This window comes from Setaria italica, chromosome IX (genome assembly GCF_000263155.2).
Source record: "Setaria italica strain Yugu1 chromosome IX, Setaria_italica_v2.0, whole genome shotgun sequence".
Classification (NCBI taxonomy): Eukaryota; Viridiplantae; Streptophyta; class Magnoliopsida; order Poales; family Poaceae; genus Setaria; species Setaria italica.
Window position 1 is genome coordinate 9,485,903 of NC_028458.1, and position 25,187 is coordinate 9,511,089.

Consider the following 25,187-nt stretch of genomic DNA (forward strand, 5'->3'; position numbering starts at 1 on the left):
TAAAGATGTTTTTTGAAAAAAAATTCTCAGCAGATGCTTTGAGGTGTAATTGTAATTTTACCCTCAGTTTCTCAACTTTGTAATTTTGCCAAGTCAATGCGATTTTGTACTACTAGTGTTAAGCCTCTGCTGCAGCGGTACGCTTGTTCGATATGCACACGCACTCCATCTGTTGCCTGCGGATTGAACATCCATTACATATATTCTTGGTCAACTGAATGCAAATTGGATACAATCTGAGCAACAGGATTATTGTAACCATATCCCTCCAATTCGGCAGATAATTAATCAAGCTCCAAAGCTAATCCAATAACTAATGGGCACTTCACTTTCCTTCGTCCTTCCCTTCTGACGAAGTACAAATTAAAAGGCCTGTTGGAATTTTTTTTATAAAAAAATGTAATCTGACGCTGACAACTCAACCGTGCACGGTACAACGATCGTACAGGTACGGTGCGCCGGCATCGCTTGGCTAGCTTATTCCGCAGCCGTATTGTTTGAGCCGGTCGTATGCGCAGCAGTCCCAAACTATCTGGATGTGCTGACCTAGCTACAGCGCTGATCAATGTCAACTACCTAATCTCCACGCTGCGCCTGCGCTGAGCAGCAAGAAATCGCATGCTTAGTTTCGAACGCCATGAAAAAAGAAAGGAAAAGATAGCATATAAAACGGGATTGAAACCATTGTAACAAAGCTTTTATTTATATATATATATATATAGATAGATAGATATTTCCTTCCTACTTCCTCCGTTCCAAAATTGTAAGTCGTTTTGATTTTTCTAGGTTCATAAATATTATTATGCATCTAGACATATATTAGATATGAAGTTAAAACGACCTACAATTTGGAACGGAGGGAGTACATCCGAATTTTGGATCTTTAAATCTAGATCGATGGATGTGATCATCAATCATCTCTCTAATGTCCTCCCTACTTCTCTTGCCTTATCCACTCGACCATGCGCATCGCTACGCCAGCATGACTGCAAGCGTTTCTCCTATCACCGTTTCCCTCCTTATTTCTTCCAAAGTGTGCTAAATACTGCTCACCCTCACCACCACCGCAACCCCGGCTCGTCTGGATCCGGCAGCACCCTCACCGCCAAAGCCGTCGAGCATTCCTCTAAAAAAAATAATGTCACCTTTTTCATCGCCCAATTGCAACTGGTATATATCGTCGGGGGGAAAAAGCAGCAGTCAATTGTCTTTCGGGGGAGAAAAGCAGCAGTCAAGTACTTTGCTTCGAACATACGAAAATGCATGGTCGCGATCCTATAAATGATTTTGGTACTGTATACTGATGTGATGTTGTCTATCAACTGCGAAATTTGAACTTAGAACACAAAGGAAAATGACATTTCATTAGTGGTGAACTAACCTGTTTAACTATGTGGCGTCAAATGAGGGAAAGGGTAGTTTGTGTCCAACCGAACAACTGCAATAGTTCAACACAATCTTGCACTTCAGGCGATTGAAACCTTGCACTTCTCAGTCGACGGCTGCTACCAGCAGAGGGATTAGCATTCCAGGGATTTCATGGCCATGGGTTCGCTGACTTAGGTGGGAAACGGGGATGCAGCCCAGCCGGGGCGCAACTGAACAACATTTCAGGCAACTGATATTTGAAAGGCACTCACTCCATTTTATTTTGTTTAGTCAGAACAAAGATTTCTTTGGCCCATAATTCATATTTTATTTATGTGATAAAAAATATAATCATAAATATTTTAATATAAAAATCTATTGTTATTAAAAAATCGAACACAATGGGATTATGTTGCGCACACGAGCAAGTATAAACACATATTGCAAGAATGCACCTGGACTTGAAAGAAAATACAAAGCACGCGCACTCAGGTCCTCGCATCCGCATCAATGGCGTCCTCCCAATCTATTGGTATTAATTTTGTGTTTTATATATTCGGTTTCAAAAAAAAATTGTGTTGTAAAATTAAAAATATACATTGACAGAATGATTGTTATTGGTCAAATAATTTTCATAGCGAAATAAAATAAGTCTTCTAATTCCAAATGGAGGGAGTAGATTGTTTCGTGTTAGATTAAGTACCTCATTTTGTTCAATAAAAGTTCCATGTTTGATGGAGGCCCTCCAGTGCCTCGAGTGTGTCCCACGGTGTCTCCTGAAATATCACTCTCCAAGTGACTTCCAAATTCCAAGCCCTATATGTACAAACCCTTCTCAACCACAACATCCATGCTCGGCAGTCGGCACACACACTACAAAGTCCTGCTAGTACTAGCTACTTAGGCCATAATTTTCTTGAACGAAGTTACTTAGATCACAATTAAGCTAAGCCGAGAGCGAAAATGTCGTCGCGAACCCACCTGCTCGCCGTCCTCGTCCTTCTCGCCGCCGCTCCCTTCGTCGCCGATGCGCAGCCGCCGGCGGCTGACCCGGCGGCCGACGCCTGCGCCGACCCCTCCGTGGACGGCGCGTGCCACAACGTCCCCAAGGCGCTGCGGCTGAAGCTGATCGCGATCCCGACGATCCTGGTGGCCAGCGTGATCGGCGTGTGCCTGCCGCTCTTCTCCCGCTCCATCCCGGCGCTCCGGCCCGACCGCAACCTCTTCGTCATCGTCAAGGCCTTCGCGTCGGGGGTCATCCTCGCCACGGGCTACATGCACGTGCTCCCGGACTCCTTCAACAACCTCTCCTCGCCGTGCCTGCCGCGGAAGCCCTGGGCGGAGTTCCCGTTCACGGCGTTCGTCGCCATGCTCGCCGCCCTGTTCACGCTCATGGTCGACTCGCTCATGCTCACCTTCTACAACCGGAAGAGGAGCGGCGGGGGCAACACCTCCGGACGGCGCGCCGGCGCCGCGGTCGCCGACCACGAGAGCCCCGCGCACGGGCACTGGCATGGCCACGGCCACGGACACGGGCACGGGCACGGGGACATCGTCGTGGCGGAGTCCGGGGCGGTCGCCAAGCCCGACGACGACGAGGCCAGAAAGGTGCAGCTGAGCCGGAACCGCGTCGTCGTTCAGGTAATCGTGTTGCCATCTAGCCACTCATCTGGTAGTAGTAATCTTCTTGCTTGTTGGCCACTCGTGATTGGCCTCGCAGTTTGCAAACGTAATTTTCAAACCAACAACTCCGCGTCCGTACCTGCTGCGAATCTGAAGGACTATCGCCGTACGTATCCATGTTCTAATGTCTTCGCTTTTTTTCCTTCTTTTTTGCGAGATTGCCTTCTCGATTGGCTTAGCAATTAATGTATACTAACAAGTACATCAAGTCATCAACTATGGTACCATTTGTTTTTGAATTCTTGGGGATCTGTCAGTGTCACAGGAGGTGAAAGAGCTGAATATTACACATATAAGGGCATGTTTAGTTCCCAAAATCCCAACTTTAGCACTATGCAAAAAGAAGATTCTTCATCACATCAAACTTGCGGTACATGCATGGAGTACTAAATGTAGACGAAATCAAAAACTAATTGTACAGTTTTGTTGTACTTTGCGAGACGAATCTTTTGAGCCTAATTAGTCAATGTATGGATAATAATTTACAAATACAAACGAAATGCTACAGTTGCGCATTTATGGCAAAATGCAAATTTTGTCACTCCCAATTTGGGAACTAAACAAGGCCTAAGGATTGAAATGAGCAACTCTACAACTATACAGCTGAATAGATAATAGAGCCACAACCAAAGTGCTAACTGCTAAGTACATTATCTCCTCCCACTATTGACACTGATTTATTTTCTTTCCTCATCTTTTGACATGGCTTATTTGCTATGCGTCATAGGCTTACATGTGATAGTGACACTAGTTGACTAGCAACTAGTCCCTTTAAATTATCATTGAAATATATAGCATAGTGCGCGGCTAAACTCAAACCATAAAATTAAATTTCCATGTATAATTAACGTTGTGCGTAAATCATAATAGCAATCAGCAAAATCCTATAATCATATGAAAATACTTTTCAAACAAAAGTCCAATAATAGCATCGTCGGATCGAATAACTGCGTATCTGGGCTCATATTGCTGATAAAAAAAAATTATGACGTTAGAATCTTGAGCACACCATATAAAAGAAACAGTTGCGTATAAATCAGTTAAAATTATCTAGCATATTTACATAGTTTTCCCTTTGTATATAAATGTAAGATGCGCACACATTTTTAAAGTCAAACGTCGTAACTTTTTTACCAGAAATTAGGCTAACAAAATATGAGCTTAGTTATAAACTATTAGTCTAGGTAGAGATTTGTATTTCAATGGACGTTTCCAATGATTATGGTTCCTTAGCTATTTAATATATTGCAAGATAATTTATCTTGTGGTCTAATTTCTTGTTAATGCATCCCCAGTGATCAGTTTGAGGCAGTCAAAGTTTTTAGGGTATTGGAACATAAAACTGATAGAATATAATACACTTGTCAGTATAATCAAGCTCTATCTGTTTTGTGTTTGACTTATTAAGTTAAATAAAGGACACGACTACGTGAAGAGCCCTCTCCATTTAGTTTAAGATGAAACGTTGTTTACATAGACTAAACTGTCTTGCGAATTGAATAATATGAGGTGCCCCACTAGGTGATGCACATAATTAATTAATTAACAATTTTTAGCTTGTCAGACAGTTGACTTAGTTGGCAAAACCATGCACCATCTTAACGGGGTCGATTGTCCCGCTTAAACTTTATTTTTTTGCTGGAAGATCGTAGTGAAACCCATGACTAATGTGAAGTATCACTATCAGCCAGAAGTTTGTGTAGAATTGTAAAAAGGCAGTTTGACACGCTCACTACCAGCTAAAAAGGTCGTGAAGTATCACTACCGTACCAAATGCTATAGGATATGCATATTATATACACATATTTAGCTTCTCCCTTTTGCAATATGTCAGCGACACTTGGGGATTTGAGTGGTAGAAACCACCAATTGAAAATTTCTTAAAAAACATCATGTGTGAAGGAAGAATGTTATGCATCCAAATACAGTTTGTATAAGATAATATTGCAAGATATCAAATTGTTGAAGATTACAAAAAAAAAACAAAGGTTACAATGAACCATGTTTAAGCTGCACCATTTTAACTTTTTTTCGTTATTTATCCAAAAAATAAACATATTTGGACACATTTTGCATGAGTACACAATATCATATCTCCCCTACATATAAAATATATTTTTAGAGGTTTGGTCTGCAAAACTTCTAGGCAGTAGGCACATTTATTAAAGTGGTTTGTTTCCATGTTTCACGCCCTTCTAGGCCTAGCTAAATGAATGCCTATTTAGGGCAAGTACATTGGTGTCGTCTAATAGGCGGTCTCATGCATTAACACGTAATCTTGAGACGATTTAACAGGCAACCTGTACAATGGGTTGTCCTATAAGTTGTCTGGTAGTGGTATATAATTCCTTAATTTGTGCATAAGAAAAATAAATATTATGAGTTGCATGGTAACAATAACTCGTACAATGGTTGTTAAGTTATCTCGTAGTCCTACAATTTAGCTCATGAGGTGGTTGTTTCGCGAAGCAACGACCTCTTTCTCTCTCCTCGCTCTCTCTCCTCCACGTCATCAAAAATCCTACGTGGCACAGCATGAGACGACCTATGAGACCGCTGACGTGTAGCAATGTAATTACTCTTAGAACAATGAAATCTTTGAACAGGTTTAATTTTCTAATGAACTGGGAACATTTTCTCATTTCGAATAATATATGCGCGTGCACACCATGCAGGTCCTCGAGATGGGCATCATCGTGCACTCGGTGGTGATCGGCCTGGGCATGGGCGCGTCCCAGAGCGTGTGCACGATCCGCCCTCTGGTGGCCGCCATGTGCTTCCACCAGCTGTTCGAGGGGATGGGGCTCGGCGGCTGCATCCTGCAGGCGGAGTACGGCCTGAAGATGAAGTCCGGGCTGGTGTTCTTCTTCTCGACGACGACCCCGTTCGGCATCGCGCTGGGGCTCGCGCTCACCAGGGTGTACCGGGAGAACAGCCCCACGGCGCTCATCGTGGTGGGCATCCTCAACGCCGCCTCCGCGGGGCTGCTCCACTACATGGCGCTCGTGGAGCTCCTGGCGGCGGACTTCATGGGGCCCAAGCTCCAGGGCAGCGTCAGGCTCCAGCTCGTCTCCTTCGCCGCCGTCCTCCTCGGCGCCGGCGGCATGTCCGTCATGGCAAAGTGGGCGTGATGAATTGAAGTACTCGTGCTCGTGCGGAGCGCTATCAGCAGCTTTGTTTATTTGCATGGATGATGCAACTAGGCTAGCTTAGCTTAGCTGCCGGTATTCGCGCGCGTCTCACTTGTATTCGATCTATACGAATAACGCCGCGTAACTGTGTGGATCCTCTACTAGTCTCGTACTCCCTTCGTTCCAAATTGTAAAATTCCAACTTTCTTAATAAGTCAAAACATCTTAAGTTTGACCAAATTTATACAATAAAGTACTAACATTTATTATACCAAATAGGTACTATTAAATTTTTTATTAAATATATTTTCATAGCATATCCATTCGATGTCATAAATCTTTATAATTTTAATCAAACATAAAATGATTTAACTTTCTAAAAAAATTAGAATAACCTGCAATTTGGAACGGAAGGAGTAAGTTACAACGTTAGTATTCTACATGTACTTACATTCTGTTGGTATATACTCACCGTTGCTTCACAGCATGCATTTGGCTACTGCACCTATTATATATATGGTACACCATGTCCTTCGTGCATGCCGGCCATAGCTTCATCTTCATGGACGCTGCCGCCGAGTGTCACCGGGAACATGGTATGATGTCTCGTTCCTCGTTCTGAAAATTTTGGTTTTCCCGTACCGAGAACGTGAGAACAATATCTTATCCTCGATGCGTGCAAGGAGAGAGCCGCGCCGAGCGAGCGAGAGAGCCGACGAGCCCGGCAGGCGCTAGCAGCGGCCCGTGGGCTGGTGGCCGAATGGTCCAGTGGGCCGCGTTGGCATACTGTCAGCCCGTCGTGTGGTAATTTGGTCATTTGGACATCATCTCTCTCTGTGTACATGGCCCAGCCACACATGGCCCAAAGCATAGCCCAGAAACACAGCATGGCCCAAATCACAAATGCACAATGTTGTACTAATGTTGTTATAGTACTCCGTTGCCGATGACTAAGGTTACCTTTGAAGAGCTCCGTCTGATTCTGATTTTTCATGGGGTTAGTTCTCTGAAAAGTGATTCTGTTGTTGAAATTGATTCTCTAATGAAAATTTTTAAAATCAGGATGGAGAATTACTTCACGGAATCAGGAGAAGCTAATTTTTTTCCGCTCCCAGACTCTTAGTTCATTTCAGAGAATCACTTCACAGAATCAGCAGAGAATCACTTCTCTTTGAAAAATTATTTGGCAAAGCTTCGAATTCAGTAGAGAATCAGCCCTTGGAGCTCTACCAAACGTGATCTAAATTTGAGTCGACATTGTCGCCTCCTCGCTTCCCGTGTTGCGGATGAGCTAGGTAGGGTTTAGGATTGGGTAAGATGAACTTGATAGCATCTAGCCCGTCGTACGTACCAGACAGCTCGAGCTCCGATCCATTTGAAAAATTGAGTTGATCACGTAGCACCGCAACTAAACTGCACTGGACTACTCGAGTTGATCGAGCACGTTATAGAACACCTCCATAAGACAAATTTACTCACAACATTCCTGAAAGTATATTTGTAGTTAAAGTATAAAAGGCCCTAAAATAGTTAAAGTATAAAAAAACGTATAAATTTGAGGCGCAAGATGGGGTTTCGAGAGGCCGGCAGATGGACGGAAGAGGCGGTCGGTGAGTGGAGCAGCGAGACGGGGCATTGGCGCGTCGCATGCCGCAATGGTGGAGGACAATTGTAGCGTGTTATCTCGATTTCTAAGGGTATGTTTATTTGAGTTGCAGCTTTTGAGCTTTTATGAAAAACTGTAGCTGATTTTTTCTTCTGAAAAGCTAGCACTAGCTTTTAGAAGATGTGTTTAGCTTTCTAAACTCAAAAAAATACGAAAAGCTCATAAAACTGAGCTTTCCAGCTTTTCATACAAACTTAGCTTTTTTGAACTTTAAGTTTTTCAGTTTTCAGAAGTCACACAAGAAGATCACTATTTAAGCCTCTGACTTTTCACGTTGTTAGAAAACTTAAACAAACAAACAAGGTCTAATTCTATTGGAGGTGCACCCACAGACTACAGTTGTATCTGTGGTCATCGCCAAACTGTTACCGGCCGGGAACCAGCTTCAGCAGTTGACTCTCTCAGTGTCACGAATTAACAAAGGTTTTTTTTTTTAACAAAGACACGTTACATTGCCTTGTTTACTCGGCCGATTGGTTTAGCCTCCGACGGCCGCTGCGTGCGCCCGCGGCATCAGAAGAAACCAGCGGCCTGTCGGGCGCCCACCGAAATCCCATTGCACCACGTAGCCAGCGGCCGCACGGGCCCACCTCGCGTCGCTTACAGATGGGCCCCGGACGCCGCGAGCGACAGGTGCCAGGCTGCCAGCCCCCTGTCGGGCGAGGGGGCGCGTGCCGCGCCCGGGCTCCAGGGAGTACGGAGCCGTACGGCACGGGGACGGGAGGGCGGCGCGCGTGGCCTCCCCGTTGCCGGCTCGTGGCCGCCACGGCTTGCCCGGAATGCCCCCTTTGCGTGTGTCACTCCGGCGCAACTTGGCTGCAGCTGCAAGGTCAACGCCGTACGTGCAGGCTGAACAAAGAGGTTGAGCTGATGCTGCATCAAGATCCGCGCTCTGATCTATTTTTCTTGTGTCAAATTGGCATGCATGTACAGCCGACTTGCATGGCCGTTTTTGGCATCTTGTTTTCTGACTTTTATTTGTAAGATTCATGTAGTCATCTATTTTGGAGCTGCCTCATGGATTCCCCTATAAAAACCTTGTTAAAGCTCCTCTCGACACAACTGCAAGTCCACACCCATTGGCAACACACGCACACTAACGGCCTAACGGTTTAGCTCGGAGTGAAAAATGTATTCCCAAACACCAAGAAGAGTGTTCGTCCTCACCCTCCTCGTGCTCACATCCTTCTCACTGGCCGTCACCACCTTTGCACAAACCGAGCCAGCTGACGAAGCGCCACCGGCGACGAGGACCCATGGCGTGTGCGGCGGTCCGGACGTGGGCGGGAAATGCCACAGCGTCCCCAGGGCGCTGCACCTGAAGCTGATCGCCATCCCGGCGATCCTCGTGGCCAGCATGGCCGGCGTGTGCCTGCCGCTCGTCTCCCGCTCCGTCCCCGCGCTCCGCCCCGACGGCAACCTCTTCGTCGTCGTCAAGGCCTTCGCGTCGGGGGTCATCCTCGGCACGGGTTACATGCACGTCCTCCCGGACTCCTTCAACGACCTCACCTCGCCCTGCCTGCCGCCGAGGCCCTGGGCGGAGTTCCCGTTCACGGCGTTCGTCGCCATGCTCGCCGCCGTGTTCACGCTCATGGTCGACTCGCTCATGCTCTCGTTCCACACCCGGGGCAAGGGCAAGGCTAGCGCCGCGGTCGCGCACCATGGCCATGGCAGCCCTCCTCCGCAGGGACACTGCCACGTGCACGGGCATCTGGACATGAGTAGTGAGTCGGCGAGCCCGGAGTCCGCCGTGGACGAGGTCGAGGACGACGACGTGGAGGCCGGCCGAACGCGGCTGCTCAGGAACCGTGTCATTGTTCAGGTAATCGCTCACGTTGCTCACAACAAATACACGTTTCCATTTGCATCGTTCTGAAAGCTCTGTTCGTCGACCTCGGCAGGTCCTGGAGATGGGGATCGTGGTGCACTCTGTGGTGATCGGGCTGGGCATGGGCGCGTCGCAGAACGTGTGCACGATCCGGCCCCTCGTGGCGGCGCTCTGCTTCCACCAGCTGTTCGAGGGGATGGGGCTCGGCGGCTGCATCCTGCAGGCTGAGTACGGCGCCCGGATGAGGTCGGTGCTGGTCTTCTTCTTCTCCACGACGACGCCGTTCGGGATCGCGCTGGGGCTCGCTCTCACCAGGGTGTACAGCGACAGCAGCCCGACGGCGCTCATCGTGGTCGGGCTGCTCAACGCCGCGTCGGCGGGGCTGCTCCACTACATGGCGCTCGTCGACCTCCTGGCGGCGGACTTCATGGGGCCCAAGCTGCAGGGGAGCGTCAGGCTCCAGCTCGTCTCCTTCTTCGCCGTCCTCCTCGGCGCCGGCGGCATGTCCGTCATGGCCAAGTGGGCGTGATGTATCCCGAGAAGATCGAGCAGGCTGTCACGACAATTACGTTAGGTACAGGTGTTGTGTATATGTGCTGTTATGTGTTCCCGCCTCCTGCTCTCGGTTTTTACCTGTCGTCTTTCTTCTCTTCTCTGACACGGTAGTGGTATTTGAGGTGTAAATAGTACCAGTAAGTAGAAGCTGTGAATCTATGATGGAAGGTGAGCTACCTGTAGAATGTAAAATTGTGTGATATGAATAAGATATAGAGCGTTTGGTAAATGGTAATGGGCCTGTGATGGATTTGTTCGGGTCGGCCAATCGTTGGTCTTGACGGCCTTCTCATCATCCCGGTGGGTGACTAGTTTCACGTACCAATCTCACCGCAATCACTTCTCAAGAGTATTCGCGATGGCTCAAGATAAGAGAAGGCGACGACAGCATCATCATCAGAGATCATACAATAAATTTTCCCGGTTTAGGAAGTTGAATTTATTATTCCTAAATCAGAATCCAATTTTCATCCTTTAACTATAGCAGAAGTTTAATTTTCAACCCACAACTACAAAACCAGACACGGAGGACCATCCAAATATCAAAATCGGGTAAATTTTACCCTTTTGGTAGTTTCAAAAGTGGTTTTGCATTTTCTAGAAATTTAAAAAGTTTAGGTTTAATTGAAAAATTCATAACTAATTCATTTCAAATCAGATAAATATCAAATTGGTTCCAAAAAATTTCTAAAAATATAATCTATCTGTTGGTGTTCTATTTGGCATTATTTGGCATTGTTAGATCCTTAATTTTTTATGTTCCTTGTGTTTTATTACAAGCAATAAAACAATAGGAATTGTAACAAATTGTTGACGCCAGATTTCGGCACAAGTAAAATCGGCATCAGGAGAAGAAGAAATGGGAAGGTACAGCAGGATACAGGGATGACAATTGGAAATCGGCCGAGTGGCGCTACAGTTAAAGATCGGTTGGTTGGTGCTACAGTCTAGGATCGGCCAATGCTACAGTCCAGGATCGGACGATAAATCTTTAGAATTCCGCCTCGCTTGACCCTTGGGGGTTTGGATCGGACGCGCTTGGTTCCCGATCGGTGGCCCTTTGCCGATAAGGAGATCGGCCGATTGGGAGGTTGGAATAATTGGGCCGGTATGGGCTTGGAAAGGATCATGAGGATGAAGAGGGGGTCAGCCCATGAAGCGTATAATAACCAACCTAGTACGAGTCGTACTTGTAAATATTCGTTTTCTATTTGAATTAGGGATAGAGTTCTAGTCAGATAAGGAGTCGTCTGTACGGGGCTATAAATAGCCACCTTTGTAGATCTGTAATCATCACACGATCAATAATACAACATATTTACCTTTACCTTTCGGCTTCACGCCATTGCCCTAGGAGTATGAATAATGTAGATTCTCGACAAGTTCCTTCTAGCAAGCTGGGCTGCATCGACCTCGATCTCCGGCGAGCTGCAAGTTCCATCACCATGTGTTCTAGGCTTTAACCACCGGGCGCATCGCTGTGGTTTCGTCTAGTTTCATCTACCAGTTATCGAGTATCTTGGATCTTTGACTTACGGCGCATCGCTTCTATCTCGATCTATGGTATTCACCAGTTATCCCGCCTTGATTAAGCTTGCATCGGCTGATATTTATCTGTTCTTTCGTCTTGCCGTTCAGTTTGCTTTAATTAGCTTTAGATTGGTTCATCATAGATGATAGATCATTTAATAGCCTGTTGCATCTTAATCTTGGTTACCCCTTCGAGTGCTGTTGGGAGTAAGTTCCATTGTGATTGGATTCATCAGCTGGCGGGGTTCAGATTAACGTCCTGCTAAATATTTCTAGACTGCAACTACCGGGCGCATCTCTGTGGTTTCACCTAAAAATATTGGTGGTGATGTTAGTTTAGATCTCATCGGCTTGTGACTCTAGCTATGGTGGAGCAACAACTCAACAACATCGTGTTTCCTATCGGTCGTATGGCTGATGGTTATTGTAAATTATATTAAATCGGCCCGATCGGCCGACTCCATCGAACTTCGAGAGAATTATCTCCACCTTGTCAGTTGAATGGTCAAACTGACTGGCACGCCCGCGCACACCATGCGCGCCGATTTGGATTCTGCACTGGAGTTAAGCAGATCTCCGAGGTCCTCATGTGGTGATGCAGGGTCCACCACCATCAGGATTTTGCGTCAACACAAATACGATGTAAACAACTCCAAATAGAGTACCAACAAATAGTCTACATTTTTAGAAAAATGTTGGTACCAACTTCATATTTTTTGGGTTTGAAGTGAATTAGTTATGAATTTTTTTGATTAAATCAAAACTTTTTAAATTTCCAAAAAAATGCAAAACCACCTTCGAAACCATCTAAAGGGCCAAATTTGCTTAGTTTTGACAGTTGGATGGTCCTTGCTGTCCGGTTTTATAGTTGTGAGTTGAGAATCAAACTTCTGCTATAGTTGGAGGCTGAAAATAGGATTTTTCGCTAAATATAATACATGGACAAGATGATTGCATAAATGTTGGCGTTTATCATCCGAATTTATTATTCCTAAGTATTGTTCCTTATTTCCTAATGCTGACACAATCACAGTTGAGTTGATCTAGGACTGCCCCAGTTGCTGGCTCAGTCCTGAACTCTGAACATTATATTAGGAAAAAAGAACTCTGAACATACTCACAAGCCCCAACGTTAATGGCGAACCAAACGCATTTGTTCAGTTGGTTCAGAGTTCAGTTCTCACAACCACCGCCGATGAACAGAGAGGGACGAGGAAGGCATGACGGTATCGTTGGTGCACTGCAACCCCAGGTGTAGGTTCAGTTCAGAATGAATCACCGCCCGCTTCTTCCTGCTATCCCAGCCAGCACAACTTTCAGGCTCAGGCTTCCTTCTTCAGCTACAAGAGATGCGAGATCAGAGGGCGTGTGGTGGCGCTCCGAACGAGACGCTGCCGCGCTGAATGAAGCAGAGGACGGGTTTCCCTGACGCCGGAGCAACAGCAACTCGATCTGGGGCGGTAGATACGGCCGCTAGTGGGGAGAGGAGCGCCGCCACGGCTGGCCCTGTGGCTTGTGTGTGGACGGGGCTCGCGCTTTCAGCTCGGCGGCGGCAACAGCAGACCTCGCGGCGGCCATGGGATTAGCCGGAATACTTTCAGAAAGGTCCCTGGTTTGGATCGCGAATATTAATCGCGACCCAAATATTTGCATATGGAACCCCGATACTTTGCAAATACTCCCATACATTGCGATTAATGACCCGAATATTTATAAAATGACCCGGATCGCGACTGTTAATCGCGATCCGAATTTTTGCATAGAGCCCCCTGGTTCAGAACGGCTTCTCCTCCCGGCTGCCCGTCCGGCGCGGCCCGCCGCCGCTACCGTCATCCCCAACCTCCTTGCTGGCCGCAATCACAAGGCCCCATCGTCCCTGCCGAACCATCGCCAACCATCAAGTTCTCCAGTCTTCCGCTCGCGCAGATACAGAACGCCGGATGCCCGCGCCATTCGCCTTGCCCGGGCCCGGCGCTTGAGCTCGCAGCGGCTGGCATGGCGGCCATGGTTCGCAACTCGCATTCGTCTTCCCTGCAACGTGCGCAGCTACGAACGCGAGGTTAGTGGGTCATGGCGTGTAAATGTCCGCAACAGCAGGACACCGATGAGAATCCTCTCCAGTGCTTCAGATTCAGATTTATTTCACCGCCAGTTTTTATCCGATGAAAGCTTCCAGCCATTCGTTACTCTTCGGTTCCCACCGAGGGATGTTTGGATACACCCTGCTAAAATTTATCATCTGTCATATCGGATGTTTAGATGCTAATTAGAAGTATTAAATATACGCTGATTACAAAACTAATTGCATAGATAGAGTCTAATTCGCGAGACAAATCTATTAAGTTTAATTAGTTCATGATTTGACAATGTGGTGCTACCATAACCATTTGCTAATGATGGATTAATTAGGCTTAATAAATTCATCTCGTGAATTAGCATAGAGTTTTACAATTAATTTTATAATTAGCTTGTATTTAGTTCTTTTAATTAGTATCCGAACATCTGATGTAACAGTACTGCTTGGTATCCGAACAACACCTGAATCTGAATCGACGCCGGTTGCGAGTCGGGTCCGGTCGTCGTCGACGAGATCTCAGTCCCCGATGCGGCCACGCACCTGCACGGGAGCTGCGCGCTCGCCTCCGCGACATCAACGGACACCAACACGACGAGACAATCGCAATGGGGGCTGCGCTCAGTTAAGGCGGCGACGATGCGCGGGCGGCGGGTGGGGTTCCACGGCGCGGGCATCTCCGTTCCTCGCTCAGCACGGACCCAGTTCCCAGAGCGAGCTGATCTTGAGGAAAGCAGCGCAGAGACTGCCAGCATCCTCGAGCGGCGCGGTCGCCATCGAGCTCCCTCCAACAGGTGGACGGACCTGGCCGCGTGTCGCACGACAAGTCTCGTTCTCTCTCCCTCTCCTTTCTTCTGAAGCCAAGAGGCAGGCACGAGCACGATCCGAGAAGCTCCGCACCGCAGCAGTCAGCCTCAGGCCCCGCATCACGGCCGGGGAAAAGGTAAGGCCTAGGCGGTCGTCGGCGAGCAATCAACACCCCCACTCCCCCCGTGTGTATTCGGGCACGTGATCTGATGTACACTACTGCTGGAGCGAGAGCGACGTGGCGAGCCACAATTTGCTAATTATTCACCGGACCTGACTAGCCGGCTGCCGTAAAAAGGTTGAAATCGACCCATCACCGCGAGCCCCCTCAAACATGGCGCAGCCATGCTGATGATGCATGCGCGACGGGAAAAAAAAAAGCAGGACAAGTCTCGTCGTGCTCTCCTCGTCTTCTCGGAAGAAGAAGAAGCTGGACTAGGCAGTCGTCGGCGACGGCGACGGTGAGCCATCAACAAGGCCATATCAGCATACGTCTGGTACTGCAGGAGCGAGAGCGACTGGGCGGCGGGCGAGCCAGTGCGACGCACACGTCGCCACCGTTGGCTTCACTGGACGGAGGGTCGGGCACGGCTGCCGTGAAAAAGAAACCGATCCCCCGAAAAGGGCATGTGCGCGGTGCCATAAAAAAGCTCGAAACGATGCCTGCTCAGCTCTCTCGCTCGAGTTCCCTTCCTGAATTGCTGTTGGCAATGCTTCCATTCCCGTCTCCTGTGCTTGAGCTCCGCACGGCTTTTGCCGGGTTCCAGAAGGACGTTACGCTCACGGGGAATGTCGAGTTCCCGTTCCAGTGTTAGCTCGTTGCCGTTTTTAGGCCATGATAAATTGGTCAACAATTTTCAGCCGTATGCTTTTCATCAGATGGATTTTTAGGTTCCAACCTTGTCCTCTAACTGTATATACTGTGCTTCCTCTTTATGGCAATTGGCGAAGGGCTAAAAGACCATCTCGCTCCCTTGTTCCGTCCATTTTCCACCGCCTTGCTCCCACCATTTTTACAGCCCACTGTCAGTCTCGACCACCCTTGACCCACTCTATCTTCGTACGTGTCACGTGTGCTTCCTCCTCGAAGCTAGACCTCATGTCCCTTACAGGTTCATCTCTAATAAATCCCAGTTACGTGTGGCTAAACCAACCACCTTTTTTTTATGATAAAGAACCAGCCACCTTCGTGCGCGCCTGTGTGCACGAGAGCATCTTCACTTAGCAATTACGTACACCGTCAGTCAAGGTCGTCGCCTAGATGATGATCAGACCAGACAACCGCAAATCCGCCATAGCCCACCCCGAGATGCGTTCGCAGTTCACACCTGCCCCCACACCTCCTCTCACTGCCTGCTGGGCCCCGCACCTGTGTCAACGGTCAACCCCGCCTCCGTGGTCATCCCCCCCCCCCCCCCCACATCTCCATCTCTCTCCGCCCGCCGTTTCCTACGGCCAGGGCTCCGCGACTTTTCTCCCCCGCGCGCCCCGCCGGCGTGACGTCACCGCCGCGACGTCACGCGCCCGGTCACGGCCCGCGCGGCTTGATTACTTCACCGACCCCTCGCGGTCTCGCCGCTAGAAATGGCGCACGTTCTTCTCCTCCTCCGCGCCGGGGCGCGAAACGGCCAAGAGGGGATAAAAAAATACGCGCGAAATTTCCCAATAGATAATAGGAAAGGGGGGACACGCTTGTGGCCGCGTTTGGCTCCGCTTTGTCTTGCTCGTTCGCTTGTTGCGAGGCTGCAACCCCTATCCTCTCTCTCTCTCTCTCTCTCTCTCTCTCTCTCTCTCTCAGGCTGTCGCGGCAGTTCGTTTCTTGCTTGTGTTTGTCCCGAATCCGCACGAGCTTGGGTTGGGCTTCCACTGCCCCCATCTGCTGTACGTGCTCTGTTAGGGAATCTGTCAGGTTTTCCGATGATTTGAGCTTCATTTCGGGAGGAAATCTTCCCCGCGACTTTCCTTTGTTTGCTGGATAGAGAGGTGGAGGTCGCTGTACTTTCCTCGTTCCATCTTGAATCTGCAGATTCCTGCTTGGTTTAGTAGCATCCGTCGTTGCGCCTTGTCGAATTCCCTGTTTTCATGTCTCGCAGAGCCACGAAATCCTCGTGCAAAAGGCTTGAATCTTTGGAGCTGGAAGGGAAGCTTCGATCTTTCAGGCCTCCCAAATCTCGGTAGCAGCACGCACTGAAGCTTCTATAACCTTCTAATCGCCTCGCGCCCCTTCTAGAACCATGGAGGCCTCCACCATTAGCTTCTCGTCCCCGTCCTCGTCGCCCCAGTCCACGCCGCCGCCGCCGCCGCCGCGGGCCACGCCGACCGAGCTCGAGGCCGTCAGGCTCCGCCGCCTCAGCGACAACCTCGAGCGCCTCCTCGACCCGGCCTTCCTCGACTGCGCGGACGCCGAGGTCGCGCTCGCCGCGGGGAAGGGCGGCGCCGCCGTCGGCGTCCACCGCTGCATCCTCGCCGCTAGGAGCGCCTTCTTCCGCGACCACTTCGCCTCCCTCCCGCCGCCTGCCGCCGTTGGAGAGAAACCACGGCTGGAGCTCGCCGACCTGGTCCCCGGGGGCCGCCACATCGGCCAGGACGCCCTCGTGCCCGTCCTCGGGTACCTCTACACCGGCCGCCTCAAGTCGGCGCCGCAGGATGCCACCGTCTGCATGGACGACGCGTGCGGACACGGGGCGTGCCGACCGGCGATTGACTTTGTCGTCGAGTCCATGTACGCCGCATCTGGCTTCCAGATCTCCGAGCTTGTCTCCCTCTTCCAGGTACTGGCCATTCACCAAAGATAATTTACATGCAAAATGTGTAACCAGATTACCAGACACTCCATTGGTTCAGTGGTATGGGGTCATCCTTTGCTTGCAAATTGCTTGTCCTTCCTTTCGCGAAGAACATTGCAACTCTAACCGTGGATCCTTCTGTTGCAGCGCCGTCTCTCGGACTTTGTTAGCACAGCTCTGGACGAAGATGTGGTGCCGATTGTTCATGTTGCTTCCACCTGTGAGCTTCAGGACCTGCTCAATCAGAGTCTTCAGAGGATTGCAGTCTCTAGTCTCGATAGCCGGTACCTCGAGAAGGAGCTTCCAGATGATATATACTGCAAGATCAAGGAAATCCGCCAGAGTGTGTTTCATGATGAATCAGAGAACGCTATTCTGGACCCTGAGCATGAGAAGAGGGTTAGAAACATCCTCAAGGCCTTGGATTCTGACGATGTTGACCTTGTTGGCTTGCTGTTAAAGGAGTCTGCAGTCACCTTGGATGATGCATTCGCTGTACACTATGCTGCAGCCTACTGTGAGCCTAAAGTGTTTGCGGAATTGTTGAAACTGAATTCTGCCAATGTGAATCTGAAGAATAACAGTGGGTATACACCGCTGCACATAGCTTGCATGAGGCGAGAACCGGATATCATTCTTTCGCTTGTGGAGAGGGGAGCCTCTGTGATGGAGAGGACCCCGGATGGGCGTGATGCTTTTACTATTTGCAAGAGACTAACAAGAGAGAAAGACTGCAACAGGAAGTTGGAGAAGTGCGAGGAGAAAAGCAAGGCTTACTTGTGTATCGACATATTGGAGCAAGAACTTAAGAGGAAATCCTTCATTTTGGACCAGATCTCCATAGAGGAGTCAATTGCCACACCTTTGCTGGTTGATAATTTTCACATGAGGCTCATAAACTTGGAAAACAGAGGTTTGCTTATAATCCCTCTAGTCTTGAACTTTTTGTTAAATGACACTTCACCTTTATATAGTTTGTCCCACCCACCTCTCAAACACAATTAGAAGCAAACATTTAGTGGAAATAGGTATCAGAAATCAAAACAACCTCTTTTAGCAAATCAACTTCCTAAAAAAAGGTACTAATGTAATGTTTGTACTAATGCCTAGTGAGTTTAGTTCATTATGTCACTGATGCAATGCTTCCTCAGATAGTGTTTTGGGATTTTATCATTTTTGCCTTCATTTGGCTTGAGAAGTATATGGTCTGACTGGCTTAGTTTGCAACAATATTCACACTAGGCTTTGTTTGTGGAAACTTGATTGTTTCTATCCTTTGAACAATATACTGCGATTATGCTCGTATGCTCGGCATGATGTAATGTAACTCAAAAGGAAGATACCTAGTGCTTCTAGTAGTATTGCTGGCATGTGCTGCTATTTTGCCTCTTTCTGGATTGAAACTAAAGCATATTATTCTGAAAACTGTTGCTGAAGTCTACGCTCATGTCTATGCAGTTGCCTTTGCAAGAATATTCTTCCCGTCTGAAGCCAAGCTTGTCATGCGCATAGCACAAGCTGACTCAACTGAAGAGTTTGCTGGCATCAGAAATTTCAGTAAACTGAAGGAGGTGGATCTAAATGAGACCCCCACGATGCAAAACAAGAGGTTGCGTGAACGCCTCGATGCCTTAACAAAGACAGGTGCGGGCAATAGCTCTCTATGCATCATATGTAAATTAACCATGCGTGTATACTAAATTATTTGACACTTCATCTTTCAGAATACTTGTTGCAGTATGCTATCATTTTCTAATGATCTGTTTCTCATTTCTTCAGTTGAGCTTGGGAGGCGATACTTCCCTCATTGTTCAGATGTTCTTGACAAGTTCCTCATTGAAGAATCCACCGATTTGATTTACCTTGAAACTGGCACTCCAGAGGACCAGCATCTCAAGCGGATGCGCTTCTCTGAACTCAAAGAGGACGTGCGCAAGGCCTTCACAAAAGATAAGGCAGCTGTTACAGCCATAGCTTCCTCAGCATCCTCATCTTCGTCTTCAAGGTACGAAGGGAGGGGTAGACAATCCAACAGGAAATCGAAACAATCACGATGATATCAGTAGTTTAAGTTGCAATCTGTTCAAAACACATGACTTTGAGAAAGGTGGGAGAAGGAAAGATTGTAGGTTGTTTTGACAACGTGTAGCACAATGAAGCAATTCGACCCAGCCTGGCGAGAATTTTCTGTAGCTGCTGTGCTTTGACATGTTATGCTGTTTCGGTAGATAATTTCCAAGTGTTGATTGGCAGTTTTGCAGCCACTCAACTTGTCTTGCATGTTAAAACTTAAAACTGCTTTTTGGCTGGGACATGGAGAAGTGGTGCTAATATAAATATGTATAGAAAATAGTTGTACTCCTGTAGATATATGAAAAGATACATATGGCCTTATAGAAAAAGTGTTTATGTATAGTAAAGACAAGAAAATTGCAGTAAGTTAAGGTCATGTTTAGTTCACTCCAAAATCCCAACTTTAGCACTATGCAAAAAGAAGATTCCCTATCACATCAAACTTGCGGTACACGCATGGAGTACTGAATGTAGGCGAAATTAAAAACTAATTGCACAGTTTTGTTGTACTTTGCAAGACGAATCTTTTGAGCCTAATTAGTCAATATTTGGACAATAATTCACAAATACAAACGAAACGCTACAGTGTTGCTACAGTAATTTTGACACCTCAAAATTGGGCAACTAAACAAGGCCTAAACAAATGTGTGTTTCGGTGGTTGAACTTGAAAGAATCATTTTTTGTCAGTTGCCTGTGCCTTTTGAGGCAAAATGGCAGGGGCTCTGCATTCTCTCTCTTTTTTTTGAACAGTTAGTAAAAAGCTGGATTTTTTTTTAACGCAACGAAAGCTCGTTTCACTGGATGGTTCCTTTCCACAGGAGTTGTGAAATTATCCTGTTACCATCATGTAGGACGTTCTGTCTATCAGAGTGTCAGTGTACGAAGATGTCACTGAAAGTAGGGTATTCCGGCTGTTAGCAACAGATGTTAGGCCAAGATGTGCTCCTGGGAAAAGATTGGGGACCAGAAACCGATTTTCAGTGGTGACTGGTGAGTGCTCTGATGCTCTTTAAAGAGAGATGGGGATGCGCAGTCATGACCCAGGAAGCAAGTCACCTGCTCCTTTGACCACTAAACCACTATGCTGGATAGTTCCGCGGTTTAGTTTGCTATCTGTGGGTGGCTATCTGATCGCGATAGCGGTGATACTGATGCCATATTTTCAATGTAGCCAAGAATAAAAAGCAAAGCAAAGTGTAATTTAAGAAATATCGTCCACTTATTAAAATCCTAAGTCTTGAAGGTATAGCCGATCTTTTCACGATCTTCTGCTGTTAGCGTATCTGCAAAAATCAAACTGTGCAAGCACAGCTGGTTACAAAATGTCATCGAACACAACCGTGCCATTCTCAAGTGTCAAGGCCTAAAGAGTCGACAATAACCTTCGAGTTCAGGTGCCGTAGCACTAGCACCTTGCACCCGTCAGATGAGATGGTGTCCACGGTGACAGAATCCGCGCCTCGACCGGCCGCGGCGAGCCGGAGTGGTGGGCCAAGCAGCATCTCTTTTCCTCGCAGTGCAGAAAGAATGGGCCTATTGCATGTTAATCCATTCTGGGCCTAAGTACTTGTAGTTGGGCTTCGGCCCACGCTTTCTCCTCCTCACAGCATTGCTTTCTCCTTTATCAGCAAAACAGCCGACGCCCCAGCATCAGAAACCTTCAGTAGACGATGCAGCTTCAGTACCTGAGCAGGCCGGCGGCGCGAGGGTGCGCGTGCGGCGTGCACACGACTTCCAGAAAACGGCAGAAGTTGGACGGTCCTCGCCGCGTCGGAGGCGACGCCGGCGAGGTGGAGGGTGGCGGGGGAAGCTCGGGCGGAAGGGTGCGTGGCGGCGAGATGCGAGCGCTGTTTTTTTTTTCTTTTTTCTTTTTCCCGCGTGGGGGTGAGCCGAGCGGATAAGTTGGCTGGGTGCCGCGGGGGGCTCTCGACGGATGGCTATCCGGAGAGCCCTCTCCGCGTAGTCAGGTCCTTTCAGAAATGCGTGTCGGTCCATTGGTTTGGGCTTGAAAAGGAATTGTTCTGCTGTTGGTTTGAAACTTTGAATCAAGTCGCAGAGGTTGGAGACATTTTGAATTTTTTTTTAAAAAAAGTCACTTTGACTGATTGGTTCCTCTTGCTGGACTCGTGAAATTATGGATGGTTCTCGGTTGCTAATTTGGTTTGAAGAAACTTCCCTGTGACATTATGATGATGCAATTGGAAACAGGACCTCGCCTGTAACTGATTGCGACCAGAAACCAAATCCAACTGGATGATGGTGAGGGCGAGCTTGGATGTCCTGAGAGAAAGGGAGAAGCCGATTTATGAAGCAAATATAGGTTCCTCTACTTTTGTTTTCCTTGCTTGAAGGCACCACCTGGTCACTAAACCACGCCGTTGTAGATTGCGTTTTCTTTATCGACAAGTGCTGACGAGGAAAGGCGAACGATCCATTTCAGCACACCTGAAAGAAGGAACGCTGTATGATTGTCGATTTACACGAGTGGGAAATCTCCCTTGTGACACCACCGAAACTCTGCTATCTGGTAACTGAAGACCTTCGGGCCGGTCATTTCCTCTCCTCGGTGCACGCACAGCATCGGTTTGTTTTTCCTTCTCTGCACTCAGTCTCTAATCTCCATCAGCACGAGCTGTTACTAACTTGTTCCCCGGCATGTTCGCTCATCGCTGCAAGACATGGTAGGCATGGGGGCGGGCGTTTGTTTATGGTGCAGTTGCAGGAGACACGGCACGCCCGTGTGCGCCTGTCTGCAGGCTGCAGCTGCAGGTGTCCAGCCGAGGACCAGCTTCCGTGGATGACGACAGGAAGAGCTGGTGCCCTGGTTCACACAAGCACTTGGCTCCCACTACCGAATAAGCTGCTCGTGGGGTCGTGGGCTGGAGTCGTCGGCCATCACATGCTCATGCTCGCTCGCTCCCGTGGATAGATGATAATTTATTGATTATCGTATTGGTTGATGTCGAGAGAGTCTATTTCATCGGCGCCTTTTAGGTCATGCGTAGAAATGGAATATCGAGATTTCCATTCGCTGAACAACAGACCACGTGGTGGTGTGGGGGCACTAAGGTCATCTTAGATTATAATCCTTTAAATTATACTATAAGTTGGTTTATGAGTCATGGGTACTATAGTAAAATAACATTTTAATCACTCTGGGACCTACGTGGTCCCTAGTGATTTTAGGATAGTCTTTTACCCTATTATCTATGGTTCATAATACAGCTTATATAATTTCAAGGTGCCTGACCTTGTGTACTATGCTGCAATGCAATTCCTTACCTTCTTAGGCTGAGCTACAGAGCATTATTATTCCTCAGAATCCTCGCTGAATCGTATTTGGCGAACTGTTAGCACACGAGGTGGGGTAAAAACGTTTGGAGTAGAATCCAAGCATGCCTGGCACGTTTTGCGGAAGAAAAAGGTAGCGTGTTTGATGCAGTACTCTTAAAGAAGAAGAACCTTATTCGCCCAAAAAAAGATAAGAGGCAACATGTTTATCTAGCACACTTGGTTTGGTAGGCTTTTAAGTCTAGTTTTCAGGTTAGCCGGTTGAGGTCGATCACATGCTTGCTCATCACAGCTGTGCATCAGCTAGCTCCAGTTCAGTCCAAGAAATTTTCAGTTCCGGTGAAGGAATAACAAAAGTGAACGAAAGCAGGTCAGCGTCGTTGCCAGAAAGAAAGGGAGGAAGGAACGTGACGTGCTTCCGTCGAGTCCACGTAAACCTGACCTGATCGGCTGATCCACCGGAGGATTGGATAGGGTTCGATTGGCCTGGCCAGTGTTTGGACTTTGGAGTTTTAGCTGCCTGTGACCGGCCGGCCTCCCAGGAAAAAGAAGGGGAGGTTGCCAGCGGGTGGTAGCAAACGAAACCAGAAATCCGCGAAACGAACGTGGGTTCCGTACTTCTGTTTCTGTACTGTGGTACCGACCCAGAGCAGCACGGTATTTTTGCAAAGGTTGGCGTGCACGGGTACCATGTGTACAGTCCGGAAACGTGGGATGGGTTTATTTGGTTCATTCCTACTCCCTCTTGACTTTTTCTAGATACGTGGCTTTTATTACATACCTAGATATACCTTATATCTAGATGTATAGCAAAAGTTATGAATTTAGAAAAGCTAAAACGAATAGTAATTTGGGATGGAGAGAGTACTATCTAGTATGTACGAGAAGGAATGGGATGACATGGAACCTACGTGTCGGTAAGAAAGAAGGTGAAATAAAATGGTTCATCGTTTTTCTAGAGATCAGATCACATCTTGAATCTTAGGAAAGTTTGCCTTGAGACTTCTTTCAAAAAGAAAAAGAAAATTTACCTTAGACACTACTTCTTCTTAAATGAAACAAAAGAAATTCACCTTGAAGATCATCCCCCACATCTGGTTACTACCAACCAAGCAACTCTAAAAATGAGATGATTCCCTCCTATCTCACTCGATCTCTTACTGATTAGATGATGGAGACCCAAGATGCATTCTATCTTTTGTACCCTTAGCCTTTCCGATAAAATGTAAGTTTTATTTATTATTTCTTCTTTGATTTTGATTTTGTCCTAAAACGAATCTAAACGTTAACTCTAATTGTACCCTACTTTTACAATTTTATTGTGCAACTGCCAGAGGTGAAACTTGGTGGGGGCCAAGGGGTCATGTGCCCCCTCCCCTCTCCCTATGATTAACCGAATGTTTGTTATCATTACTTGATTACTAATGGAGGAGACCAAGTTTAATCTCTAAGCTTGCTCCCTCTTCCCCTTCAAATGTGCTCTACTACACAAACATCATTACTAATGGAGGAGACCAAGTTTAATCTCTAAGCTTGCTTCCTCTTCCCCTTCAAATGTGCTCTACTACACAAACATCATTATAACACATATGCAACAAATATGAATTGCGCTTGATTGTTATGGGTGTGTTGTTTGTAAGCGAGGATAAAAATCATCACTTGTGAATTGTGATTGCAGGAGTTGATGTATGCCCCTTGGCCGATGCATTCATTAAGTTGGATTCTTGGAACGATATAACGTAAATTCATACATATCGATGGAGGTCCATCAATAATTTGTATAAACTTATTCACATGAAACAATATAATTTTAAGTGCCAAAAAAGCAATGTAGATTGATAGCAAATTACTTTTGATTACAAAAGTAGTTTTGAAGTGTTATACTACATAATTAGATGATGTAAGAGTTCATTGTCGGTGAAAGCTTTGATCAGCCAAAGAAATGCTGTGAGTAATGGAATCGGAAGAAATCATTTAAAATGAAGAAATTGCGTAAGGATCTAAAACAATGTGTGCACACCAGAAAGCCCCTCTTTGCAGAGGAGCTATAACAATTATGAATCATTTGATTGCTATAAAAAACAAATAGACTAGGATTGCAAATTGAAAGAAGAATAGTCATGATACTCGTTTAATAGTAGCATGTGCAAGGGGGGAAAGTAAAAAGTACCCCAACCTGATAAAAAAAAGTAACATGTATGTGCAGCTGCAGATTATCCGCGTCCACCATCTGGTACAATTTGATTCGATGGCAAAGAAGACCACCTGCTGCTGTGAATGCTTCGTGTCGAATGAAATGACCTTTACATCCCTCACCAGTCACCATGCCTGTCGGTTTGCCCAAGCAAGGCAAATGATTAGCATCCTCACCGAATGAGCTCTGTCTTCTTGGAC

At 47.2% G+C, this 25,187-nt stretch overlaps 3 protein-coding genes across 3 annotated transcripts; all 3 read left to right on the top strand.

Moving 5' to 3' along the window:
• The first annotated feature begins 2,113 nt into the window (after window positions 1–2,113).
• On the top strand, window positions 2,114–6,422 carry LOC101777830 (fe(2+) transport protein 1). The gene is made up of 2 exons (XM_004982164.2): window positions 2,114–3,009; window positions 5,727–6,422. The coding sequence occupies exons 1-2, from the start codon at window positions 2,332–2,334 to the stop codon at window positions 6,180–6,182; spliced, it is 1,134 nt and encodes a 377-aa protein (XP_004982221.1). The 5' UTR covers window positions 2,114–2,331; the 3' UTR covers window positions 6,183–6,422.
• Window positions 6,423–8,963: 2,541 nt separating this feature from the next.
• On the top strand, window positions 8,964–10,444 carry LOC101768396 (fe(2+) transport protein 2). The gene is made up of 2 exons (XM_004986275.3): window positions 8,964–9,670; window positions 9,750–10,444. Exons 1-2 carry the CDS (start codon window positions 8,978–8,980, stop codon window positions 10,203–10,205), a joined length of 1,149 nt encoding a protein of 382 aa, XP_004986332.1. The 5' UTR covers window positions 8,964–8,977; the 3' UTR covers window positions 10,206–10,444.
• A 5,815-nt stretch (window positions 10,445–16,259) lies between these two features.
• LOC101778237 (BTB/POZ domain and ankyrin repeat-containing protein NPR3) lies at window positions 16,260–19,796 on the top strand. The gene is made up of 4 exons (XM_004982165.3): window positions 16,260–17,413; window positions 17,576–18,341; window positions 18,887–19,072; window positions 19,208–19,796. The coding sequence occupies exons 1-4, from the start codon at window positions 16,877–16,879 to the stop codon at window positions 19,483–19,485; spliced, it is 1,767 nt and encodes a 588-aa protein (XP_004982222.1). The 5' UTR covers window positions 16,260–16,876; the 3' UTR covers window positions 19,486–19,796.
• The last annotated feature ends 5,391 nt before the right edge of the window (window positions 19,797–25,187 follow it).

What these genes read in the sequence shown, in the direction of transcription:
- LOC101777830 (XM_004982164.2), top strand. Translation starts at nt 2,332, where the DNA reads ATGTCGTCGCGAACCCACCTGCTCGCCGTCCTCGTCCTTCTCGCCGCC. An exon ending in GGAACCGCGTCGTCGTTCAG is followed by an intron (nt 3,010 to 5,726) that starts GTAATCGTGTTG and finishes CACACCATGCAG; the next exon opens with GTCCTCGAGATGGGCATCAT.
- LOC101768396 (XM_004986275.3), top strand. Translation starts at nt 8,978, where the DNA reads ATGTATTCCCAAACACCAAGAAGAGTGTTCGTCCTCACCCTCCTCGTG. An exon ending in GGAACCGTGTCATTGTTCAG is followed by an intron (nt 9,671 to 9,749) that starts GTAATCGCTCAC and finishes CGACCTCGGCAG; the next exon opens with GTCCTGGAGATGGGGATCGT.
- LOC101778237 (XM_004982165.3), top strand. Translation starts at nt 16,877, where the DNA reads ATGGAGGCCTCCACCATTAGCTTCTCGTCCCCGTCCTCGTCGCCCCAG. An exon ending in CATAAACTTGGAAAACAGAG is followed by an intron (nt 18,342 to 18,886) that starts GTTTGCTTATAA and finishes ATGTCTATGCAG; the next exon opens with TTGCCTTTGCAAGAATATTC. An exon ending in CGATGCCTTAACAAAGACAG is followed by an intron (nt 19,073 to 19,207) that starts GTGCGGGCAATA and finishes TCATTTCTTCAG; the next exon opens with TTGAGCTTGGGAGGCGATAC.